Source organism: Corvus cornix, chromosome 5 (genome assembly GCF_000738735.6).
Source record: "Corvus cornix cornix isolate S_Up_H32 chromosome 5, ASM73873v5, whole genome shotgun sequence".
Classification (NCBI taxonomy): Eukaryota; Metazoa; Chordata; class Aves; order Passeriformes; family Corvidae; genus Corvus; species Corvus cornix.
Window position 1 is genome coordinate 50,492,518 of NC_046335.1, and position 24,914 is coordinate 50,517,431.

Genomic DNA, 24,914 nt, shown 5'->3' on the forward strand with positions numbered 1-24,914 from the left:
ACTTGAAGGGAGATGTGCCTTTCAAGTATAAGCCTTTATATTTAGTTTTGGGTCTAATGTGGAGAACCTCCAGAGGGCTTTAATCACATATCATTATTTTAAATTTGAAAAATTATGCAGAATAAACATTGTAATTGAAAATTTACAGGAATTCTAGAGAGCTACTTTTACAATGTTATAAAAAAAATTATTAAAATGCTCATTGTGTAATCATTTTTGTAATCCTCCCAATAGCAAAATACAGTAGCTATAAATTGTGTGGTCAGATCTAGAACACAGAATTTGAATGAGATAGGGGTGTTAAAACAACTCTTTCTTACGGAATTTTTCAGTCATTTGTAGAGCAAAATTCTAACTAGCAATGTGATTATATCAAAAAGGCACACAAATAGACCTGTTTTCCAATCTAGTTCTTTCCAAGTCTGTCTTTAGAAATACATTTTTTGCCCTTACATAATATAAGAACACTACAGATAAGCACGGGTGTTCTTAGGAACAGTGAGAAAAGAAATAAAACAAGCGCTTTTGAGGAAAGTATTTTATCAACTCCAGTAATATGCTAGTTATTTCTTTTTTGTCCTTTTTTAATTGAAATCTTTTTTTTCTTTGTGTGAATTGAGGAAAATATCTTAGTTAAAAGCAGTGGAATACATAACTTATAGCAAAACAAAATTCTAAAGCCTTTTTTCAGGGATGAGGGGCCTGAAATTTTGGCAGGGGAGAAACACAGAAACCTCTTTTTAAACTAATCATGATATCACAAAAAAGAACAAATTATAATGTTCTATTGATAATTGATGGTTATTTCATGATTCTCCTATTATCAGGCCAGAACTCATAAAAGTAATAAGTGCTTGTTATTGTTAAAAGTAAATTGTTATTATATAACTAGTATTTTAACACTGCCTATTGCAACTTACAGCTCCTTAATTTTGCCTCTTTCATAGAAAGATATAATTAGTAAATAAATTAGCTTTTTTGCCGAAATATTACTTCAAAAATATTTATGAGCTGTGTTGTCTTTCCATGGAGGCTTGCACGGTGAAAATGTGTTGCAATTAAAACCTGATCTTTGATCTCTTGGTAGTTACAGTTTGGTTTGCTTTCAACTGGTTTTTGTTTTGTTTGGGGTTTTTGTTTGTTTGTTTATGTCAAATGAGTCATGCTAATGAATTTTTAGGCTGAAATGACTTGTACCCTAACATATGATTGGCCATATGACCATTTTCTTCCTTAAACTTCTCCATAAATCTTTAACTCCTCCTTTTGCGACCCCTTTGAATGCCTCTCCTCCCTCTGAGTATTTTTGGAATTCTCTGAAGTGGAACAAACTGTTACCCGTTGCAATGATATGATCTCTGTTGCCATTCTTAAATCTGGGCTTTTTGCTTTTGCTTTTGCTTTCACATGTGTGAGTGCTTCTGCTGGGACTGCTGAAATGAGAATTTCAGCTGCGATTTGACCTTAATCTGCCAGTAATTTAGTGGAATTTAAGTTAAGACTGAATGCTGCGTTCTCATACAATCCACTGTTAATTCGTGACTGGAGTAGGACCGGTATAAAAATAATCAAAATTTGGAGTATTATTAGCTACTTAGAAATCATTGTGTAAATTGATCTTCTAAAACAAGTGGCCCCTTGCTACAAGAGCTTCTAGGAAGAGAAGGTGTGTGGTTGTTCCCAGTGTGTGCATTAAGGAACAGCAACGCCCAGAGGGATGTGTGGTCTTACAACGAAGGCCGTTTGCAAAGATTTGTTTTGGGAGCAGAGTTACGTGTAGGTAATGGTTTTGATATCTTGCAAACTCAGCTTAAGGGTTTCCAAGGAGTTTAGCACAGACATTGTAGGTGAGTCTGCCTAGAGGTGAAAGTAAATACATGTAGTTTAACAGAGATTCTATTATTACTAACTGGGAAGGAATAGTGTTCAGTTGTTTGTAAAGTTTTCTTGGTAATTGTTTAGAAATCCGAATTGTGCTTCTTAAAAGTCATAAAAACCCATATCACATCCACGACAGGGTCATGGAATGGCCATGGGCAAGGACACTTCCACTAGACCAGCTTGCTCAGAGCCCTGTCCAACCTGGCCTTGAACACTTCCAGAATGGGGCATCCACAGCTTTTCTGGGCAACCTGTACCAGTGCCTCATTGCCCTCAAAGTAAATAATTTTCTCCTAATATCTACTCTAAACCTACTCTTTTTCAGTTTGAAGCCATTCTCCCTTGACATGTCACTACATTCTTTTGTAAATAGTCTCTTTCCATCTTTCTTGTAGGCTCCCTCCAGGAGAATTTGTAGTCTTGCAGGCTCTCCTCATAATAATTTCTATCTTAAAAATCACCTTTTGTATGTATCTGCAAGGTTATCTATAATTTAGACTTCAGAGCCAATTAGTTTAATTCAGAAACTGAAAAAAACCGTTAGAATTTATTGAAGTCTGTTATGCTCGATATAAAATTTTGTAGTGGAATGGGGGTCTGATCATAGGAAACTTACTGGGCCCAATCTTTTACTTTCTCCAAAGTGTAATGACTTCAGTGACAGTTTTGCCTACAGAAGGCCTCCCAGACTGGGGCAAAGACTTGAAATGTATTCTGAAGTTCATATGACGAAAGCCTATCTTCTAATCATTACATGTTGTTTATGGTGTACTGAGAAAATTTCTGATACTGTGAACATCGAATATGTAGAGTGCTTTCATTAATTCCATGGAGACATTATATGAATAACTTTTGCATTGACATGGGTATAAAAATGGGTTTCAGATGTCACTGTATGCCAAATTTCCAAAAAAAGCTACTAAATCTTCATGTATAATTTCGAGTGTACAATCAAATGAAAAAGACAGAATTCGTATATACATTGGCAATCTATGCATGTAAATTGGCAGTTAGCATGCATAAATCCTCAACGAAGTTTTTCTTTCAATTAGACCCTTGTTAAATCCATAGTAAGTCCATTAACCTCAGGGGAATTACTTTGGATTTAAAATGCAGTTAAATAAGAACTCTCTTTGGCTGCAAGTTCATTTCCTTTCTAAACTATGATTTGACTGGTACAGGGAGAACAGTTTTAAAATGAAGGTGGCACCTGTTTTCCTGTAAGAATATGTTTGATAATTCCTTTTTTTTTTTTTTTTTTTTTTAAATAGATTCATCCTGTATGGAAAAGCTTCTTTCTAAAGACTGGAAGGAGAAGATGGAAAAATTAAACACAAGTGATCTCCTTGGAGAAATTAAAGGTATCTCACTAGATCAAATTTTAAATGTTTGCATATATTTTAGGAAGGGGATTGAGGATTTTTGAAAGTTCAGAAAAAATAATAGAAATAGCTGTAGAGGGTGGCGTTCTTTCCAGTCAACTCACCCTGCTTTTTAAGGTTTATCTTTGAAATGATGGATGAGTGTGCCAAAAAAATGGAGTATGTCACAATCAGTTATAGGCACTATCAGGGATGTTATCACAAAACACCAGGTTACTTACATTAGTTCACTGACATCAGCTATATATCTCTGAGCAGAGGAAGAGGAAGAAATGTGGAGTTACCAGTACTTGGTACCGCTTCTTCCCAGTTGCACAAACTGTGTGTAGAAACAGCTTTCAGATCATAAAAGGGGGTAATTGTGTCATTGCTGTTCTAAATCTTTGATTCAAAATGGGAAAAAAATATTAAAAAATAGTATTTCTATTAATCCTATTATGTAGAGAAAGAGCAGGTCTGGATAAAATTTGGGACTTACCAAAATCAGTGCAAGATTTGTTGTATATGTGGACAATAATTTCCAGTATTTTCATGATTTCTTTAGCCAGCATCCTAGGAAAAGGGGAATTCTCTTGACAATCAAGTACTATGTAAAAAACTTTGAGTGGTTTTTCCCCCCCCATCAATTCTTCCATGCGTTTTCTTAGTGAGAAGAAATTCAGTGTTATTGATTAAGCAACAAATTTAAAATGTGCTTTTATTTTGTGCTGTGAGAAGGGGTCATAAGGCAGGTTTAAGGAGTACACAAAGTACCCAAGATTTATTTCTCTTCATTTGTATAATTTTATTAAACTGCAACTACAAAGCTGTGGAAACAAAGAGTCATGTTCATCCTATTAATAAATATTTTCTGTAAAATTCTTTAATGTAAAAAAAATATATATTCTATTTGATGAAAATTGATGCTTAGGGATTTAAATTTCCACTGAGGAAATTCAAGATAGTGCAATTTTTTTTTTTTTTTATTATACAAGTAGATGAAAGATTGGGTCTTTTTAATAAGTAAGTTATAATTGGTTCCTTCAGGACCAAAAATCTGTTGGATTCTCCTGATTTTTCTGGTAGAATTATGACAATGCATATATGTTAGGCAGGAAAGAAATCCCATAGTAATATCAGTGACAGAAACACAGCATACAATTTTGCAGGAACATGTTAAAATTGACTGAAATAAAATCCAAAAAAATTATGTCTTGAAATCACAATCTATTTAAAGCTATATTGTCTCTTAATAGTGTGGAAAACATTGAATGCTAGTTGAATTATTATTGTCCATTAATTGCAAAATATAGCTACTTAGTCTTTAAATGGAAACTACTTGAACGCTATTAGCGAATCAAATGTAAAAGAGGTGGCATCTCTAACAATGCAGAATAATGTTCTTTCTTATTTTATATGGGAAAAAATGCTTTCTAATGGCATCTCATTTATTGAAAAAGAAAGGTTTGTTTTTTCTGGATTTACGTTGTTCCTCCTATTTTCTTAGCATATCTGTTTATCTGCAGAGTGAGTGGGTAGAGCTCTTGCCTCTCATCTTTTTCTCATCTACCTACAAAGCTCTCTCACTCCGATTTGGAAGAATTTTCAGCTACCTTTTCCAGGGGAATAGCCTATTAGCTGTATAAAAAGGATCATCAGGTTAGGCTCAGCAGATTTATATGTTGCTAGTCCCTCAGTCAGTTTCCACAGCCCATTTCCTGTATAACTGGTCCGTAAATGGTTATAATAGCTGCAGTATTCATCCATGCTGCTAGTTGGCTTCCAGCAAGACTAGATGCTGAATCTTTGCTACTGCAGCTGCATTTAATTTTTTTTAAAATAGAACCAGCATGGAAGACAAATAATGGTTGCTGTTATGTTGTGCTTTACACTTCAAACCTCTTGACAAAGACATTAGTGTTGTTTTATAGAAGAAGAAAACTAGGTGCAGAGTTACATAGCTTGAGTAAGGGCAGGTCTGAAGTTGGAATCCTTTCCTTTGGGCCCCCAAAACCATGGCCCAACCATTGTCTCCAGGCTGGTTACCTCTGAGCCAATAAAACCACTATTAACACAATAGTCTGGTATTAACTCCTATTAGCATTTTTTTTACCTTAAATCAGCTCTGAAAGGAAAAAGAAAACCACAAACAAATAACAACCTAATCCATGGCAGCATGAAAACCTGATTACATGAAGGAAACAAAACCAAGTAGGGGAAGCATACTTTAAAATAAATCCTTTCATTGTTCAAGGTGGTAAATTTCATAACCATGAAGGTCATTTTCATAGTGCTGGTTGAATTTCCAGCAAGGTAACTGGCAGGGCATTCTGGGATCTGAAAGAACTACATTTGAAAATCTGTTGTCTTTGTGAGGTCAAATATATTTTTCCTTAATTTCCATTAGATCCTAAATAATTTTATTTAATTGCCCTTGTGCAGAATTTTTGTTCATATTACTGAGAGCCTAACATAAAGACATCAAGGGATGCAGTAAAAATAAATAAATGTGTTCATTAGGGGAAAAAAGTCCTGATTATAAGGAAGCAAGGTGTTGTCCTGTGAGGAACCACAGCTACTGCTCTTTGCACTGACTGTTTCTGGGAGTTGTTTATTTTAGAGAGAAGGCGTTGTTCTCACTAAGGATAACCTGAGCACATATTCTTCCTCTGTGTCTGCACAACCACAGCCCTCCCCCTTCAGTGAAAGACTAGCATCTTGGTTGTGGGAAGGCAGTTCACTAAGAATCAGTGCCAGAAAAAAGGATGAAAGCAGGAAAAAAAAATGTACCACTGACACAAACTGTTTCTATTCATGTTTGGGAAGCACACAGACAAGAAGAAAAGATAATTGGCTGAGAGAAACAAATAAAAACGGTATTTTCTTGCTTTACCTTCTATATTTAGAACACAATAGTGTTAATCAAGATATAATTATAAACTATATCTATTAATTCAGACAATAGAGGCCAATACAAAAGTAACAAACAGTGAATAATTCATTTTTTCTCAGTGTGGGATTGTTCCTGCTCACAATTACTCTTGCACAGTGTGCTTCACTTGTAAAATTGCTTTTTCTGAGTTTCTTTATTAGGATTTCAGTTATTGATAATGGTCCAGATTCTTCCTTGAATTCCAGCCAAACAAGCCATTGACTTCAGGGAGGTTGCATGGAACTGAGGAGAATCTGGCAGAATGCTTTGTAGCCAAATTCCAGTGGTTAAATAAGTCTGCTTGTTCATTTGATATGTTTATAAATGAAACACATAGGTCAAATTTTCAAAGGTCTCTGAAGCAGTTGACCTGAGTTAAATGCCTTGCTCACCTGGAGAAAAAACCCCAGAGCACTCTGTGCAAATCATTTGATTGTATGCTGTTTGCCAGCGGGTGCATGCAAATAGATTTATCTAAGGTATACAAGCAATTTGTTAGGCTTACATCTGGCTTTTTCAGCATTTGGTTTCTTTCGTATATAAATTAAGATCAGGAAATACTTTTCATCCTGATTTTTGTTGTTACGTATTTGAATAAACAAAGTGAGGCAGGGTTCTTTTCTTTATTTCCAGATATTTGGGTGCACAGAGTTCTGTCCTCACTCTCCCTCACTGCATGTATTTCTGTTGCTTGGTTATCTAGTTTTTCTTCAGCAGCCACAGCTAGGCAGAGTAGCATCATTTATCACTATACAGAGTCTGTTTTAAGTTTTCTGTTTCTGTTCCAAATATAAATCTCTGGAATAGCACGGTCTTGCATGCATCAGGCAGTTGTCCTACTGAAATAGCCAGCAATGGTCTTTCTCAGCATGCAGAGTCTTTGAAGATCAAATAAGAAAGGTCAGTCTTTAAGTAACTTAAGCAATGATGTTATTGTGAAAGGGTCAGAATTGGTCTAGCAACCTCAGAGGAGAGTGACTCCTGGGTCACCAGCTACTGTGCTGCAGGTTAGTCCTCTGCCTTCCATTGGTGGTGGTTGCAACTGGAACTCTCTATATTTATAGGCATTGTGACTTGAATGTCACATGCTGTCTTTTTGTACAGTAGACTCTATTTTGGGGAGGTGAGTGATTGATGTCCATGGCTTTATCCAACACAGAAGGCTGCTTCCATTATGCTTCCCATGCTTATCCCTTCTCCTTTTGTATTTGCTGCTTTATTAATAAGACTCTAAACTCCCTGTTTTGTGTGATGTGCACATTTAATGGCCTCATATTATTTGGGTAGGTGGGAGGCAGCATTCCTGTTTCCCAGGAAATGTTGAATTTAGTAAAATGAAGCAACTTCACCCATTTGATAGTCTACTTGCAAGATATCCACAAACAATTTTGGAAAGGATATTTTTCCCTGGTATAAGAACAGGAGAGATGCAAGAAAGTGTTTTCTAGGAGCATTTTTTTGTGTGTATTAATGACTGGAAGAGGACAGTGAGGCACAACTGTTTGAATCTAGTAATTTAACACTCTCCATTTCTGGAATAGTCTTGGAAAGAGTTGTGCATGAATGAATCCTCGAGAAAGTTGTGGTTTTTACAGTGAATTAATTTTTTTAAAACATGCATGATTTACAAAACATTTTAAAATGTTATTTTTGCTTCTATTTTATAAAATTTGTCTTCACAGATAAGCTTTCAGGTGTTTCTTGCTGCACTATATCAAATGTGAAGTCCATTTTGAGGAAAATAAATCTGTTTTCCTTTAGCCATGATCAACACCGTAGTCTGAATTTGCAGTAATTATTTTTCAGTATAATTGCTGAAAATTCTTTCTCATGAAGTCTAAGGGTATATAACAGTCTGCCTCATAAATATGTATAAATAAATATATATAAGTCTTATATCACAGAGGCACTCAGAGGTTTTTAATTATATCACTTTGTATGGCTATAGACATTTCAAAGCTCTCCTTTGTGCTCTCTGTTAAAAACATATTTTATTTCTTTTGAAGTCTGTGTGATATACATACTAGCAATTAAAAACTCAGCTCAGGCTTTGAGACACAAGGTCTTCTTAATTAAAACTCAAACAAAAGCTACAAGCAGAAGCCCCACTATATGATTAAGGTCTAAAGTGTTATGATACATTAGAATCATTGTTAACTGCTAGGATTTAAAAAATCAATACACAGGAAAAAGAATCAACTGGTTCCAATTAGTGAAACCAATGAAAACATCCAACAAAACAGCACAGCCCAGAACCCCTACACCCAAATCCTCAAGAAATTGGTCCTGATTAGGAATATACCACAGGCTATAAAGGTTTCTCGTAGTGAATTTATTGCCATGATCCAATGAAGTGATATATTTAGCTTTGTGTTGCAGCTCTCCAGATCAGAGCAATACTTTTGTTTTGCCATTACTTCAGCATTTTGTGTAACATGGTGCAAGGGCTATGCTTCCAGGTCTAACCTGACCTTCTAAATTAAAACATTTGAATGCCTGAATATTTCATAAGCACCTCCAACAGTTAATGTTTGCACGCCCTTTAGTTGTATTTGCTTGAAGAAAGTAATGGATTCCAAAACTGAAAACTTACCAAGCCCCATAGTATCTATTTGTTATGGTCAAGATACCAACACTCTTAGACTAATCAGCAGTGTGAAATAGACTAAACTGTATTTTCTTATGTCTTTTTTTTTTTGATATGAAGTATGTTCCTTCAGATTCTGGATTTAAACAGACATATCCCCAGCTGTACAGACAGAGGGTAGTTCTGTGGAAGAGATTGGACTGCTCACTGTACATAGTGCTAGTATTTAAATTATGTACATGTAAGTCTTGGCAGGATTGAAATTGTGTTTATCACATTAAAAAAAGCCAAATATTTTTTGTTGCTATAGTCTTTTGGTGAGAGGGTTGTATTTCAGTAGCACCTCTCACAATCATGCCTGCTTCTTATATTGACAGTGAATGGCAATTGCCATTTCTAGTTCTTAAAACTCCAGAACTATAAATTACACTGTAATCAACCTTTCACGTAAATCAAGTTTTCCATATTGTTGAATATATTTTATAAAAATCATCAAGCAGGATGCATGTCCTTTAGTTCCAGGCACACAATGAATTTTTTACTTACCACAATCACAGATATCTGTGTTTTTTACCTTATCAGTGTATATTTCTAAGCTTAGAAAGATTCAGAGGTCAATGTATGAACTCTGTACTACACTGAAATCAATATGACAGCTCACTTGAATTCTGGGTTCTGTGAAATGTGTCCCAAATAATGTAGTAAGAAATAGTATCAACTGTTCATGAGAAAAAGCAACAAGATGGATAATGATGCTAATAATAAGGAACTGAAACGGCAATACATTTCTTTTGCACATCAGAACAGACTGCCTTCTGGAATATGATCTATTCTTTATTTTTACAATTAGTGACAAGAAAATGTATCATATTAAAATGTGTTTATTTTCAACTGCCATCTAATTTTTTTTTCTGCAGAAAAGAGGTTGCCTATAAACTAAAAATTACAGGCCGGTTTTCTCCACTTATTCCTCAAAAATTTACCATTTTCCTCTGTTGGGAGGTTGTTTTGGTGGCATATACATATATATATGTATTGATTTTCAGTATAACAGTCATTGCTTTCTGCACTAAATACAGAGCCTTTAACTGCAGTAGAAAGGCTTCTATACTGAAGAATGTATCACTACTAGGAACTTAGCACCTTCTCTTCTGAAAGTGGATGTCAGTGGCAAATTTCCATTTGACTCCAGTCCCAGCTTAGTCGCCAATGAAGTTTCTTACCTTTAGCAAAATAAAACTCCTGCTGAAGACACATATACAATCTCTTATGGAAAAGAAAATGCATATGTAGGAGTTTGCACTGCTAAAACAAAAGTGGAATCTCCATTTCTTGCCTCATCACGCTTCAGTGCTTTCGGCTTTTTGTCGCTGTAGACTTACAAAGCCAAATTCTAACAAATTGATGAATGTTAGCATTTATCTAGAAAAATACATATAGGCACTGTACTGAAAGGACGGAATTTGGTCAATTTGGATTATGTGGAAACCTCTACATGTACTTTTATCAGTCCTTTGTTATGGATGTTTTGTATTCAGGGAACTTTAAATGTCAGATATAAAGAACACACTGTTCTGCAGCATCCTGTCCCTGGACACTGTTCAACCTGTGGAAGGGTGTAAGGAAAGGGCAAACATACACTAATATTTCCTCAGTATACTCTTCCAATTTCCCATGAAATATGATTAATGGGCTGCTTGATTCGGAGGTGGTAATTCGGGTTTAATGACCCTTGATAGAATTATCATCTATGAACATGTCCAATCACTTTTGAACCCTTTAACAGCCAGCTGCAGGGTCTATGGGGATAAGCTCAGCAGTTAGCAATATGCTGTATATTTGCACCTAGTAGCTTGTAGGTGTCCCCTAGATCTTAGAATGGACATTTTTAGAATGAACTGTTCCGTGTTCATGTTCTCTGTTACTCTGTCTCTTTTCCAGGTTGAAAAGTGAAAATATATTTATTTATTCTTTGTGTGAAAGCTGTTCTGCACTTTGACCACTCTTCTCAGCCTTCTCTGCAGTTAAATTGGAAAGAAACCTCTTGCATAAAATATGACTTTCTGAGCAGCATCAAACTTTGGCACTGATTAATGAGAACCTTTGTGGTAATTCTTTTCACTTCAGTTGGTTTTAAACTCCATTTCTGAATAGGGAGTTTTGTCTTGAAGTGGGATCTTGATGTGTAGATACTGTGTAGTAGTGAGGATATCCAGATGATATCAAAGATATCAGATTTTTTTTTCCTGAAGAGATACGTAAAAATACCTTACTGGGAACTCAACAAACTGTGGACCCTGAGGCAAGTCAGAAATGTAATCTGTAAAACTCAAGGCACATAGATAGAATTAGTACTAAGAAAAAAATGAAGTAGGAGCACGTTTAGTAACTCCCCTGCAACTGAGAATAGCAAGAACATAATATGCAACCTGACACAGCCACTGCCTCAAAAGCCTAAGCTCAATGAGGAATAGAAGAAGAAATACAAGAAGGGTTGTCCCTGTCCCCTCTAAACAAGTTGACCTTTCAGAAGAGGTTAATTATCAGTGTTTCTTTCAAGATATCTTGATTTGTTTAACTGTGTCACCTCACTTTGGATCTCACCAATGACATCTGACAGTTTTCTGCCAAAGGGCAAATCTAGCAAAACTGGGCTCATTTTCCTCGTTTTCACCTCCTCCTGCTAACATTAAAGTGATTTCAGGTTAATGATGATCCCCTTGCTCTAATCAGGTCATTGACAATAGGGTCCCCTTTCTTGGTGTGTGAATTGATATCAATTCACTATGTCTCTTCTGTTTCTCCCTCAAATATTTATGTTGGATTAAAGTAAATAACCAATTTTGTTTGTTTGTTTTCCTTTGTTCTTGCATGATTTGTGAATAGAGAAAGCTTTCAAACAGTATAAATGTGAAGTCCCATCGATCAATATCAACATATGAATTTTAAAGGAAATAGGTGTATTGAAATATTTTCCATAAAAATTTGTCTGAACAGAGGAAACAGAAACCTATTAAGGATGTAGCCTGCCCTGGTCCCATGAATTCATCATATGTATTACCCTCTGTGATAATAATATTAATAGATTTATAGCCAGGCAGCTTGATCAGATCTGGTTCTTTGTCATTAGCTCTCACCCTAGAACCATGTTATTATGGACATATCTTTCTTATCCTTTTTTCTTTAAATTGCTGTTAGCTTAACCCACATATCCTAATATTTACCTTAGCCTGTACTGATGTAATTTAACAAAGTTTAATATTAGACATATTATCATAAATGTTGAAGAGTTATCCAAGATTAAGCTGAGACCTGTTCAATAGCTGCTTAAAATTTGTTGCCCCATAGATGGTAATGAGAGGCTAACACACTCATGTTGGGAATGAATCCTCATGTCTATTAAGATTTGTTTGAACAGGTTTCCATCACAACAGGTGCACAATTACTTTATGAGTAAAATATTATCAGCCTTCCAAATTAGCCAGGGCAAAATGCAAGTTGTCTGATTAAATAATCAAACCCAATACTTAAAATGCACTTGATTTCCACAGGAATTTTAAGATGCTAAGTCCCAGTCTATCAGTGAAACTGTGATTGTTTGCAGCATGCAAGTAGCAGCTTGTAGAGTATCCTGTTTGGTATGTTTTACATAATTCACCCTACATTATACAACACAAAACCACGAAAAAAGCATATAATAATGGGTTTTACTTCTAGTAAAACAATTTTAGTCTTCCAATGAAGGTATTATATTGTGTATTAAAATCAGAAAAAAAAGTGGGCCTCTAATGGAAAATAGTTTGAAAGTGTTCTGCATTCAATTAGGAGGCACACCAGTTTGGAAATACAAACCCCAATGTTCTTTTAAAATAATTTAGTTTATGAAGAGGGAGGAACTAGAGGAAAATCCTCTGAGTCTTAAGTGCGGCTTACAGTATAGACATCACATATGTCACCAGATACTGAATAGCTTAGCAAACACAGTAACTCAGAGACCCAAGAAATGCGTCAAATCTGAAACAGTAGGTTCACCAGGAAGGGAAAACTTAGCAGTGCAGCTGTCAGGCACAGATTATGTACAGGTAACTGTTTGTTTTCGTATCTGAACCTGTTTGTCAGTCAAAGAATGCTATGAATCAGGAGATGGGATCTCAAATACAAAACCACAAAGTCAGAGACAGCATCTGGAGGAACTCCAAGCCACAAAAATTAGGGAAGAAACACAGAGGGAACAAAAACTGTAAATGCTTGCATGGATTCTGCCTCTATATACATTGAATTTAAATAATTGTGTTGATACATCAGTAATAATAATTGCTGATAAAAATTATAGTCCTTATTTTGGGCAGCAATATGTTTTACTAAATGTGAAATTAAATGCAATTTGTATTAATTAGGGATAATATGAAAGTATGTAAGCGGTTGACATTTCCGATATTTTTAAACGCACTACTATGTGTGAAGATAGATCTTTTGCATTTGTTTTGACTTGGAAATACTGTAGATTGATATATGCCCCCAAAGTGTTCTGTTGACATAAGATCCCCATTCTAAACCCTGAGATCAGAAAATTATTTATGGTTCACTGTAGTTTGAAATTTAATTATGGGATTTGATCTTTGATGTAACTGTTTAGTAGACAATTGTAGTTCTCCCTGAGAGATGGAATACACCCTTAGTATAGACACTAAACCAAAATCTGATGTTAAATTGCAGGTGGCATGCTCAGGTTGCAAGATTTAAAAAGTCAGTATAGTGTATACAGATATTTTATGCAGGCTTATACAAATAAGTTGTTCCAAATGTCGGGAAATTTACAGATGTCAAATCTTGATTGATAACACCAAAAGAACAGATTTATTAAGGAAGGTAAAGAAAATGAAATGGGCATAGCTGTTCTGTGGATTTGTTTTTCCAGATTCCTTAAGAATCATAAAGTGTCTTTTAACTTGTAATTGAAAGTTTTACCTTCACTGCCTTCCTCTGGTGCCAGGACACATTTGCTTATGGATTGTTGGAATTCTGCAAGAGTTGCAGGATGACTGTGGATGTTCTTTTAGGGGCTGTATAGAACAGAGGTTTTCTACTTCAGGATACATTAATAAATTAATTGACCCTCTTATCTGTCTTTATTTTGTTGTTGTTGTTTTCTTCCCTTCCCAGGGGTTCTATAGTGTAATTTTGGGTCTCTTTGGCTCAACGGCCAAACACAGGGTGCCCATTTCTGAAGGATAAGGGTTTCTCTAAAAAGAAATACTTAATCCTATCAGGTTAAGGTCTGCCATTTTTCAAGATAGCAATGATTGACAAAGGCACTTTGTGTCTCTGCATACTCTCAGGAAACATATCCCACCATCAGACAGATATCAGCCCTGGGTGCTGAGTGGGACATAGTGAAAATTTTCCCTCTGCTGACCTGGAAAAAACCATAGTCATCTCCACACATAGCTAAAGTTCAGTTAACTTAATAGGTAGGTGAGGTTCTTCTCCCACTTTGCCTTTTCCTGTTCCCTTCCATGTGTATTGTGCTCAAAACCACTGAGAAAACCTCTTTTCTGAATTATAGTTGCAAATACTGAAAACAGCTATGGTGATCAGCAGCAAATAACCCATGACAGAATACATGTGTTAATTGCTCATCGGCTGAATCTGCCATAAAAAATTCACATGATGATATCTATGTCTGTGTAAAATATTCAAATATATTAAAAACATAGAAATTAATACAAAGTTCAAGTTTGGAAGTGAGGGAAAAACTGAAGATTGATGTATTGAAAGTGAGTGGTTTTAACTAGTTTTTATGGAATAGTTTTTGCTAAGGACAAAAGTGTTCCTTCCAGTAGGCTCACTCCAACACCTACAGAATGATTGGATGAGGCCCTGAGCAACCTGGTCTAGTGGAAGTTGTCCCTGCCCATGGCAGAGGTGCTGGAATGGGATGATCTTTGAGGTCCCTTCCAACCCAAGCCATTCCATGCTTCTGTGGTCTCTTAAAGGAGAGCACTGCTCTTATCAAAGTCAGATCATGCAGATCAGCTGGCATCACCACTTCCAAGGCTGAGACGGTGGCTCCTGTTCAAAATGATAACATTCACAGACTCAGTTTTGAAAGAGTTCATTTTCTGCAGTTCAAGAACTCAAGGTGTGTTATATTTGTTTAATGATGATCTTGACTGACCGCTAAAAGAAGGGAAACGGTTAAAAGATACTGTGAGAATTAGAAGGTTAGCTGGTAAACTAGGTAATGCTTTTGCCATCTGTACCTATTCAGGCTTTTAGAGGCTTAGTAATGCTATTTTTTGTCAGTGTTAGCTATGTCATAGCAGGTGTAGAGTTGTCGAGTTGGTTAAGCAACTGAGGGTTACTCCTTCCTAAGCTAAATTAATAACTAAAGCAATAATGAGTTCTTGACCTTTTTTTTTCGCAAAGGGAAAGAAATGTGAAAGAGTGTGTATGAGTGTTGCCTTTTAAATGCATTTAAATGTGTTGTCTTGTATTCATTCATCCACTTATGCAAGCTGGCTGTCTTATGCAGACTTCTGTCTATATATGTTGAGTCCATGATAGAGCTGAAGCTGTGGGTTTAGCTTTACTGCAGGCTGCTGATGTCTCCTAAATGCAGGACATTTAGGGTACACAAGAGCAGGGAAACCTCATCTTTCCTATGGCATATCCAGCCAAGGCTCCAAGGAGGAATTTGAAAATTTCCACGTGAATGAACTCCATGCCACTTGGAAGTTCCCAAAGTGCTACTGAGTTCTAGAAAGTGTTATCTAAATATCCCAAGTCCTCCAGCAGTCTTTCAACAATATTTCTATTTATTTTTCTGTTTATTTTAATACCCTGAAGCAGCACAATGTATTGATGGTTATACTTTAGAAGTTACTTTAAGGATGCGGTTGAAAACATTTGCTGTCCTAAGTTTATTACCTGTGTGAAACTCAAAGTGAGCAACTTTAGGTTTTCACCAAAACCTGTCAGCCCTAAGCCTAAGGTATAGACTATCACACAGATTCAGGTTGTCATGTCCACTAGTTGGTGTTGCACATCAGAAAAGTAAATGAAACTACTTCTGTGTTAAGGAAAGACAGTTGGCTGACCCATAGGCATGAATTTCCATACAGGAAAAACAAGTCTTAAAAAAAAATCATCAAGTACTGTATTTGAAGGGCTAAAGTTGCTACAAAAGAACTCAGAGAAAAAATAGAAGGGAGGTCTGTGGCATAAAGGGGAAAAACCAGCATAATAGCCATTTGACTTCAGGAGTAATCTTAAATTCAGACACAGGAATGAGGAAGAACGGGGAAAAATTGTACCTTCGCACTAATAGTATCTCTCCCTCTGACTATTTTCTGTTCTGGGGCTTTCCAGATCCTGGTGGGGTTTGTGTATTTTGAAATAGTCAAATAGATTCCTCTTCCCTTTTCCAAGTACCTGTCCAGTCTGCCCTTGAACCTATATAAAACTCTGAGCCAGCATCATTTAGAAAGACATTCCACAGCACTAGTGTCCATTGTGTGAAGAACATCAGGATCAAATTAACTGAAAACTTTAAAGGTGATGTTATGTGATTCACACACATTTATCTCATTTTTAAAAAATAGTTTAAAATGTCATCTGAGTCAATGGGTCTTATGGCTTCAAATGTTTTTGAAAACATGACCGTAGGGATATTTGCAATAGTAAGAGGCCCAAATCTCTTAAAAGACCTGGCCCAGAGACACCTAAATCTGAGAAACCCCTGGGAAAAATAACTGAGATTTTTGTGAGTGCAAAGAGATTGAAATTTTGATTTAAAATTTCTTTAAAATTCATAGGTAGAAGATAACCACAAAATACACTGCTTGAGTTCAAAATGTTTTTGCAGTCACAATTAGCCCTCATCTAAGACATTATCTCAGCATCACAGTTACTCTGAAGTAACTTCTAAGAAACACTTCAGAAACATTGTGTCGAAGTGCAATAGGTGTGTTCTTCTAGGCAAAACTCTTTTTTTTTTTTTTTTTTTTTTTTTTTTAATAGGACACTTAAAGGGAAGATGATTAACTTTCAAAAGCAACTGAGAGTAGCCTCAGTAGAAATCTGTTTTCCCTGCTTCTGCTTGTTCTTTGTGTTTTTAGTTTGAGTGCCTTGTTAGGAAGGAAAAATAGTGCTGCAATTGTGGCTGCTGTAGAAATAAAATAATGAAAATGTAACCTGGACAGTATTAAGTTGTCTTAAGGAGAGAGAAACAATTAGAGGATCCTGATTTCTTAAATATACCCCAGATCTATTTATAATATATTGAATTAGAATGCTGTTATAGCAGAATTTAAAACTTCTTGGTATGTTTTCTGCATATTCCCAGTGCTTCAAGCTTTATTGTGAATTGTTGTAACACTGTGCTTAAGGTTCTGCTAAATTTATGCCTTTGAGTATTGGATTATATCAAGACTTTTGAGCAGGCATGCTTTTTGAGCATTTTCTTTCTGCGTGATCCTATTTGAGTGGTAGAATACCTATGAAAGCACAAAAAATAACCTGATACCACTCTGGGTTGGGACTGTGAAGAACTTAATTAGCAAAGACTGTAGCAAAGGGCTGTGCTAAATATTTTGGTTTGTGATCAACTAGGTATACAAATAAATTGAATTAAGAAAAGTTCTAACTGCCCTTTAGTTGCTTCTGAGAACCATCTGGCTAAACACACTCATGCTTGTGGTTAGAGTATAATTATTTCAGAACACTCTTGGAATATGTGTGGAACTTCAGCCTGTACATGTAGACCACCCCCTTTATGCTCTGGTTAATGTGATTTAGGAGGTTTTTCTCTAGGTAGAAAACTTGTCTGATAATTTTATTTAATTGTATTTACAATTAAATTTTAAATTAAAATTTAAATAAATTTTATTTAATTGTATTTACAATTGTATTATCTAATTGTATTTACAGGAGCACAACAAGGTGGTCATAGAATTCTAATTTGCTCTGGATTGCATTATTTTCATTTAATTATTTATTTATAAAATAAACCTGGAGCGTACAAGAGCATAGTTTACTTGTTTGGTTTTTGTTTCTCATACCCAAGCAGTGCGCTTGTGGTTATTTCAAAAGACACAAGACCACTCTTATTTGTAGAATAAACAGGCTCTGCTGAATTGGTTTTACAGATTGTTAGGTTGCATGCAGCAGATAAGTAGCACTTTCAATTTATAACTCTTTGATTATGAACTAAATTTAAAATAATATTCAGATTCACGAGCCTGAAGCTGCCAGTTTTGACCACCTAATGCCATTATTAATGAACATATCAATGGACCTCTTTCAAAGCCCACTGAAATGAGAGTAAATCCTTCAACTCACTTCTCTGGGCACATTCTAAATGTATAAAATGTTGCTGCTTTTCCATACATATCAAAGGCTTTCAACTAAATTGTCTCTTCTCAGATGAGGTAGGAAGTTTCTTCTTTACAGCTTCTATGATAGACAGGCTATGCTAATGTCCTTGTTTTGCAATAAACTTTGCTTCTTCATTACTTATCACCAGAGGCAATAAAAATCTTCAGAGGCAAATATAAGTTTTTCATTGATATACTTGTTTGTATTTGTAAGACATGAAAGATGAACATGTAATTAAGATCAAAATTAAAATTTATATTTTAAGTATATAAATCTTGCAGTACTAATACTCCTCATATTTATATTTAGACATTTCTGAGTTGTGTAGCTAATAATTACTAACTAAAAACTCATGGAAGTAACTTATTTAACAAGATATAAAAAGTAACTGCAAGACATCAGAAGTCAGGGCACATTTCACAGGGGCACATCTCCTCTCTTGTGTATATTGTGCATTCTGGATGCAGCAGAAGAAATGCATTTGGGTTACAATTTTCAGTATAGGAAAAGAGGCAAGTCTGCTGGAGTGTTCTGGAGTGTGATCCTCAGTGTCAGCTTTAAGGCAAATGAGCCCAAATAATTGAATCCTGATATGTAAATCAATTACCTTTTGATAGAAAAGCTGCAGTGGCACCTATGGAAAGGATCTCTACCCTTCTTGCACCCACAGAGAAAAATTCTAATTCCTATCCTTGTTCTCGTAGCCCTCCCTGGCACACAGGTGGGTCAGCTTCACTGCTCCTTAAAACTAGATTAGGCCCACAGGTAGGCATAGTGATGAGATGTGGATTTTTCACCTGATTTGCATGTGTCCAGCTGCAGAATTACACACAAAAGCTGCCTGAAGTTCAACTGTCCCCTTTTCTTTCCATCACCCCATGGATGTATTTGTAGACATTAAAGTAAAGTGCTCCTCACTATTTAAAGAGAAGAATCACATTATTTCTTCAATACTGTGACAAAGAACAGAAAAAAATTTTAAACTCTCCTTTTCTGTAGCTTGCTCTTCAAAATTGAAAACTCAATTAAAACATAGGTTTTTTTTTACCTTTCATTATTAATCCATAGTTTAGACAGTGGAGAAGAGTGAAAAAATCCAAACAAAAGCTTCTTTTACATCATGGGCCTTTTTAATGAAAGATAAATAATCAGCTAAAGAAATCACAAGTAACTAGCTCCTGTTAGGTAAGGAAATTAATGTCATCTAATTCATATGAGCTGTACTCATCAAATGAGACATTAAGCAAACTTCCTCTAAACTCAGCTTCCTTCCAGCTACTTTTATACATGTACATATACAATTCTCTTTCCAGAATAAGATTAGATAGCACAGATATTCACTTTATCCCTGTGATTGAAAATACAAGTTTTAATTGGGGGGCTCTTCCTTCTAAATAAGTGCTTTTTTGCACTTGCATGGGAAGAAATACTAGTATTAAAAGAATGAAAAATCGTGTATTTCTTGAAATTCTATCATGTTTACAAAATGTAAAAATAAGATTAATAGCACCCAGAAATCACTTGTTAAAGTTTAAATTGAATATGGAAACAAAATTACTTTTATCCAGCTCCGTGCTGTTAGGAAAGAACAATCAATGAAATGGGGCAATTTCAAAATCAGTATTGAATTCTCCATTTAAATTTCTTTCTTCAGCAGACTCCCAATCTTTTTGTGTTACTTGATAAGGTCCTACTTATTCCAGACTGTCATCCATTCTGACTCTCAACACTGTAATTCCAAAGAAGACACTACCTATGATTGTATATAAGCAAAAGAAAATCTCATTTCACATCTAAAAGAGGATGTCACAAAAATTGTCTTACCATACATTTTACTGCAATGTTTTATATGAATATTAGAGACGGGTTAGCAGTCATATATCCAATCCTCCCCATCAAGGCACAGGGGCAAATATTAGAAATAAAATATTTTTTCTTCTTTTCTGGAAATGAAATTTAGGGATTTTCTATTGAATTCAAACATCTAAAACATTGCTTAATTTAATTACGATGCAGTGAGACTACCAGTGCAGCAGAACTTCATTCAGCAAATATTAGGAATCAGAAGAGAAAAATAAAAATTGAAAAAATTATCCATAAAACAAAATAATGTTTAGGAAAAAATGCCATTGTGTTGGAATTTTTCGGAAGCTGGTGTAAAAGGTTGGGCAGTATTTCTCTGTGTAAGCACTTCACTCTCAGTTTTACATTTGTAGTTTCACATTAAGCTGTAAACAGCTCACGGAGAGAGTTTGATAAGAAAGTGCATTTAAAATGTCTAATACTAAGTACACAGTTTTTTATGCCAAATGATGTTGTCAGGAAAAAGCAGTCTCAGACCTAAACCCGGGATTTTAGTAAGGTTTCTACATGGCCAATATAGTGAGTTTTCTAGAACCTGAGGTGAGGTTTTTTTGACATCTCTTTGACAAGTCTGCTATTGGTTCTTCTATAATTACAAAATTCAGCCAAAGCTGTTAAAAGTATTCCTGTGTTTTGGGCCAGGTTCAGAGATAAAATAATAGGAAAGGTGAACAACTGGCTTCCCTTAGTGTTTATGGGAACATGGGGATCAGCTCTCATGCCATTGTAAATACTGGGTGTTTCTACTGAAGTTTTTGATCTACATGTATGTGTAGATAATCTGAAGGGAGAGTTAGACCTGCTGAGTTTTTAATCCCAGTGTAATGAAGAAGCAACAGGCATTGTGAACATAATTACTGAGGGACTTGATTTTTCTGCTATTTAGTATTTGTGTCCCATTATCAGAAGGAAAACCTTTGGATATCTCCGTTTCCCCATGAGACTTCCCCTCTTTTGCTACATGACAACTTAAATCCTTGTAGAACTATTGGGTTGAAGTTAGTTTTACATCCCTTGCAAATGGGAAAAGTTAAAGCATTTAACTTTCAAACCGTGTTTATGAAGTTCATCTTCTTAAGGAAGACATTATTTTGACCTGCTATTTTTGCTTGTGCTTAATGTGTGTTCTCTGATAGGGAAAAAAAACCAATCTTGTGCTTTTTTCACTCACAATATTAATGTCCACAAGAAAAGATGGCAAACATCATCTGTGTGGGGATGTTTTCACAGAGAAGGTTCTGATCCTGAAAATTTATTCCTACTATGACATTTGAGTATTTTTGCTATCCTTATTAGCACAGTTCCTGATATCTCAGTGCGGATTCTTCTCCAGAAGAGGAACTGTTCTATCAGTAAATGATGTTTAGATTTTGTTTGTTGGTTTTTTTTTTTTTGGTCATTTCACTTTCAATACCTCTTTTATCTTGATTTTTTTTCTAATATGCTAGTTCTGTCTATTATATGGCCCAAAAATGTGGTTTGTAGTCTTTACTGTTATTGTCAGCATAGCATCCTCCTCCCCTTCCCCTCCATGATCTAGGGAAGTACTGTCATCTGTATTTAAATGGGAAAATCTGAAACCGAAGGTCAGGATATTTTTTCAGCTCCCAAGTCCTGAGTGAGTGCCTTAAATAGGGACTGTCTTTATTTTAATTTGTATTTTTTTTTTCTTTAAAAACATTGGAATTGAGCATTGGAGTCAATAACAATATTAATAATGTGAATTTTCTCTCTATATAATGCCACTGTGTTATTTTGATGTGCTATGCCCTGGGCTACAGTCTACTCAGTTAAGAAAACAAAACTACTCATTTTTCTCTTTATCTCATATTTTAGTGTTTGTATTGCTGTACAGATTACTCACAGCCTGTGGCCTCTGCTATATCATTATATTCTAACTCAACAAGAACAGGTTGGCTATGAGATGTAGTTGAAATGTATAATATGCATTTCTCTGTTTATATCCAGCAATATCACATTTTTGCTACATAGACTCTGAACAGCTTGTTTTGATTACATATGAAGCTTTACTAAACCTAATGAAAACACTATTCACAACCAAATCTCTACTTGCTGCTGAAAAACCCTACAAATAATTTATTCAAAAAATCATTGTCTTCCTTCCATGTGCACGTGTATGAATTAACACTTAGTGTGTACTTTTAATATCATTTAGAGTGTAAATCTGCAAGTTCTTCTGGATTTAAGAGAAATTCTAAGAAATGAGCTGAAGTGAGTTTTATTTTTTTTTAAATTTATTTTTTAAAATAGAAGACAATAGTAAAATAGAATGGTATCTGTGAGATAGTAACAAAATCACTAAACATATTTGAAGTCCTCCAAGGCTTATAGATAGAGTTCTTCTTTTCATGTGTGTGAAAGGAAGTAAGGAGTCCAAGAGATTTGCTGGAATTCTGCTTTTTGCTGGGCACCGGTTTGGAGGAGGGGGAGGTTGAAGCTCTGGCTAACATCACATTCTTTCCTGCATTCCTGACGTGGATTACATTTTAGGACTCAACTGCAGATTCATCACATTGCTAAAATCGGTGCAACGTTTCACTGTGCTGCTCCATGAGCTGACCAGGCACTTCTCAATCCAAACCTTTGCCTAGCACCTTGCTTTGACAGCTATGGAGCTGTTTGGGAGTAACTTGCGAGCAGTTTCTGTTGGTTCAGTCGCTGCATTATTTTTATTTTGAATGTATTGGTTCACTTTGATTGGAACTGTTGTGAAAAGCAGTCAAGGAAGAAAACCTCTGAATATAAGGCATCACTCAGGAAACACTTGAGAATTGCTAAGAAACAATGCAAGAGCAAGGAGTCCAATGAACATGTGAGAAAAAAAATTGTTATTTGGAGGAGCAAAGCTACGGTACGAGCATTTGCTGGACATACTGATGCCTCAGTTGCCAGCAGGTGATGGCAAATCTTTAGGGGAAATATTCAACTGGATTACTATAGACATTCTTGTGACTTGTTCTTAATGCAGTGTAAATGTTTTGGCGATTCATGATGTCTGAAGAAAGGGATAAATCCATCAAATTCTTTTTAGAAGGGAAAAAACATCAGAGCGGGACACTTTAGGTGGTCAGATAGGGCTCAGTTGAACCTGAACACTCAGAGGTGCCTGTGAGGGCACTTCTGGGCAGGGCCTGCTGACTCTATTCCAGCTCAGTGTCAGGCAGAGATCTGGGTGTGTGGACGGGATGAAAGCCTTGGGAGGAGCCAAACTGAAAGGCAATGGGTGCAGGATCCCAGAGCCTGGGAGATGTATGTGGGTATGGAGGGTCCCTGTCCTCGCCTGTCTGTGGCCACAGCGACATGGGACAATGAAGGGTTGGTATGTTCTCACTGAGCTGATTTCATATTCACTCAGCTATTCAGATGTTTTCTGGCTAAACAAAGACAGGACCATGATAAGTATAGAATTGTTTTAAAAGTCTGCTGTTTTGCAAATGATACATGTTTCAAATTGCTCCCACCTAAGAAATTGCTGCGACGTTTGAGGTTTAGTATGTATGGAATTAGGAGAAAACTTGTGGACTATCAGTAAAGCATTTTCATCCTTCTCATAAAGTATAACTAATTTAAACTCTTTTTTGTTTTTAAAATCTGACATTTTTCTCTACAGAAAATTTTCAGTAGTTCTTAATATTAATTCCCATTACTGTCTGTGGACATATGGTAATAAAATTTCCTTGCTCAAAGCTGAAAATGCGGAATCATTTTGAGACATAAAGGGAGAGGAGGGATCTTACACCTTCCCAAGAGAAGCTATCCGGTGTGTTTTGCATGCTGGACATGTTTGCTGTGCTGCTTTCTGCACTGGGATGCTACAAAGCACAATGGGAGCATTTATAAAACTTTTTATTGACTAAGAACAGGACAGTAGCATATGGGAACACCAACAATTGCTAACTGATCATGAAATAAAGAAATTCCAGTATTCTAGTGTTATAAAAAGCGGGGGGGGGGGAAAGTCATTCAGAACTTAGTCATATTGGTTCAGCTGTTGTAACCAAAGACTGATAAGATAATAGGGGTCTTTGTGGCTGTTTTCTACTGAAATGCTTTATCTTTATGATACACTTGGGGCCCTTTAGAGTGGAAGCTTTTTAAACTGCTGCTGGAGTTAGAACTCAAATTAGATGCTGTTGCAATGGCAAGGGGGCTCCTTAGTCAGGCAGCCGTCACAAAGTGACTTTTATCTCTGAAGCCCTTCCATTAGATTGTTACTTTCTTCTGTTTTTTCTGTTTATTTTTGTTGACTTTTGCTGCCCTATTTTGTGGCATTTAGAAGGTGACCCAATCAAAAAAGGGTAAATGCTAAATGCTGGACAGAGCCTGTGAAGTGGAAACATCACAGCCCATCTGATGTGTGCTGCAGACTTCAGTGTTAGACAGAATGGTTTAACCAGGTTATCTCTGGGAAGCTAAGATCAAATACACTTTCTTTTATGTCTAGCATTGTGTTTTTGCTTTCTTTTCAAACAATGTCCATAAAGTAATAAAATCCCCTCCAACCTAACAGAGGAATTGAGTCACAAAGGCTTTTTTTTAAAGAAAAAAAAAAGCTGAAATTTCTTAACTCAATTCAAAATAATTTTTGATCGTTGGTTGAACTGCTTTGGCTGATGATACTTTGGAACTGCAGTTATGTGATTTAAAGCCCTACTTTAGCGTTTGGCAAAGTCCACACTTCTTTCTTGCATTACTGTCTCCTGATTTCATAAAAGTCACACTATGTGTTTGTTCTAGAAACATAACAGGAGTAATAATTTGTGATTTATTAATTTGTATTTCCTGTAAGCGTATGGAGCAAAAGTTAGTTTAGATGCAGTGCATAAACAAGGATGTTATTTGTCATGCTTTACACTAATCACAGAATTCAAGAGAACCAATAATACTTTGC

At 35.7% G+C, this 24,914-nt stretch overlaps 1 protein-coding gene across 7 annotated transcripts in view; it reads left to right on the forward strand.

Annotated features, from left to right (window-relative positions):
• Positions 1 to 24,914, forward strand: part of SOX6 (SRY-box transcription factor 6) — a 263,665-nt gene that overhangs the window by 86,662 nt on the left and 152,089 nt on the right. For all 7 annotated transcript variants that reach the window (XM_010390825.4, XM_019285347.3, XM_019285358.3 and 4 more), the window contains exon 4: positions 3,153 to 3,242. In XM_010390825.4, coding sequence (XP_010389127.1) covers positions 3,153 to 3,242 — 90 coding nt within the window. The remainder of the gene's footprint in view (positions 1 to 3,152; positions 3,243 to 24,914) is intronic.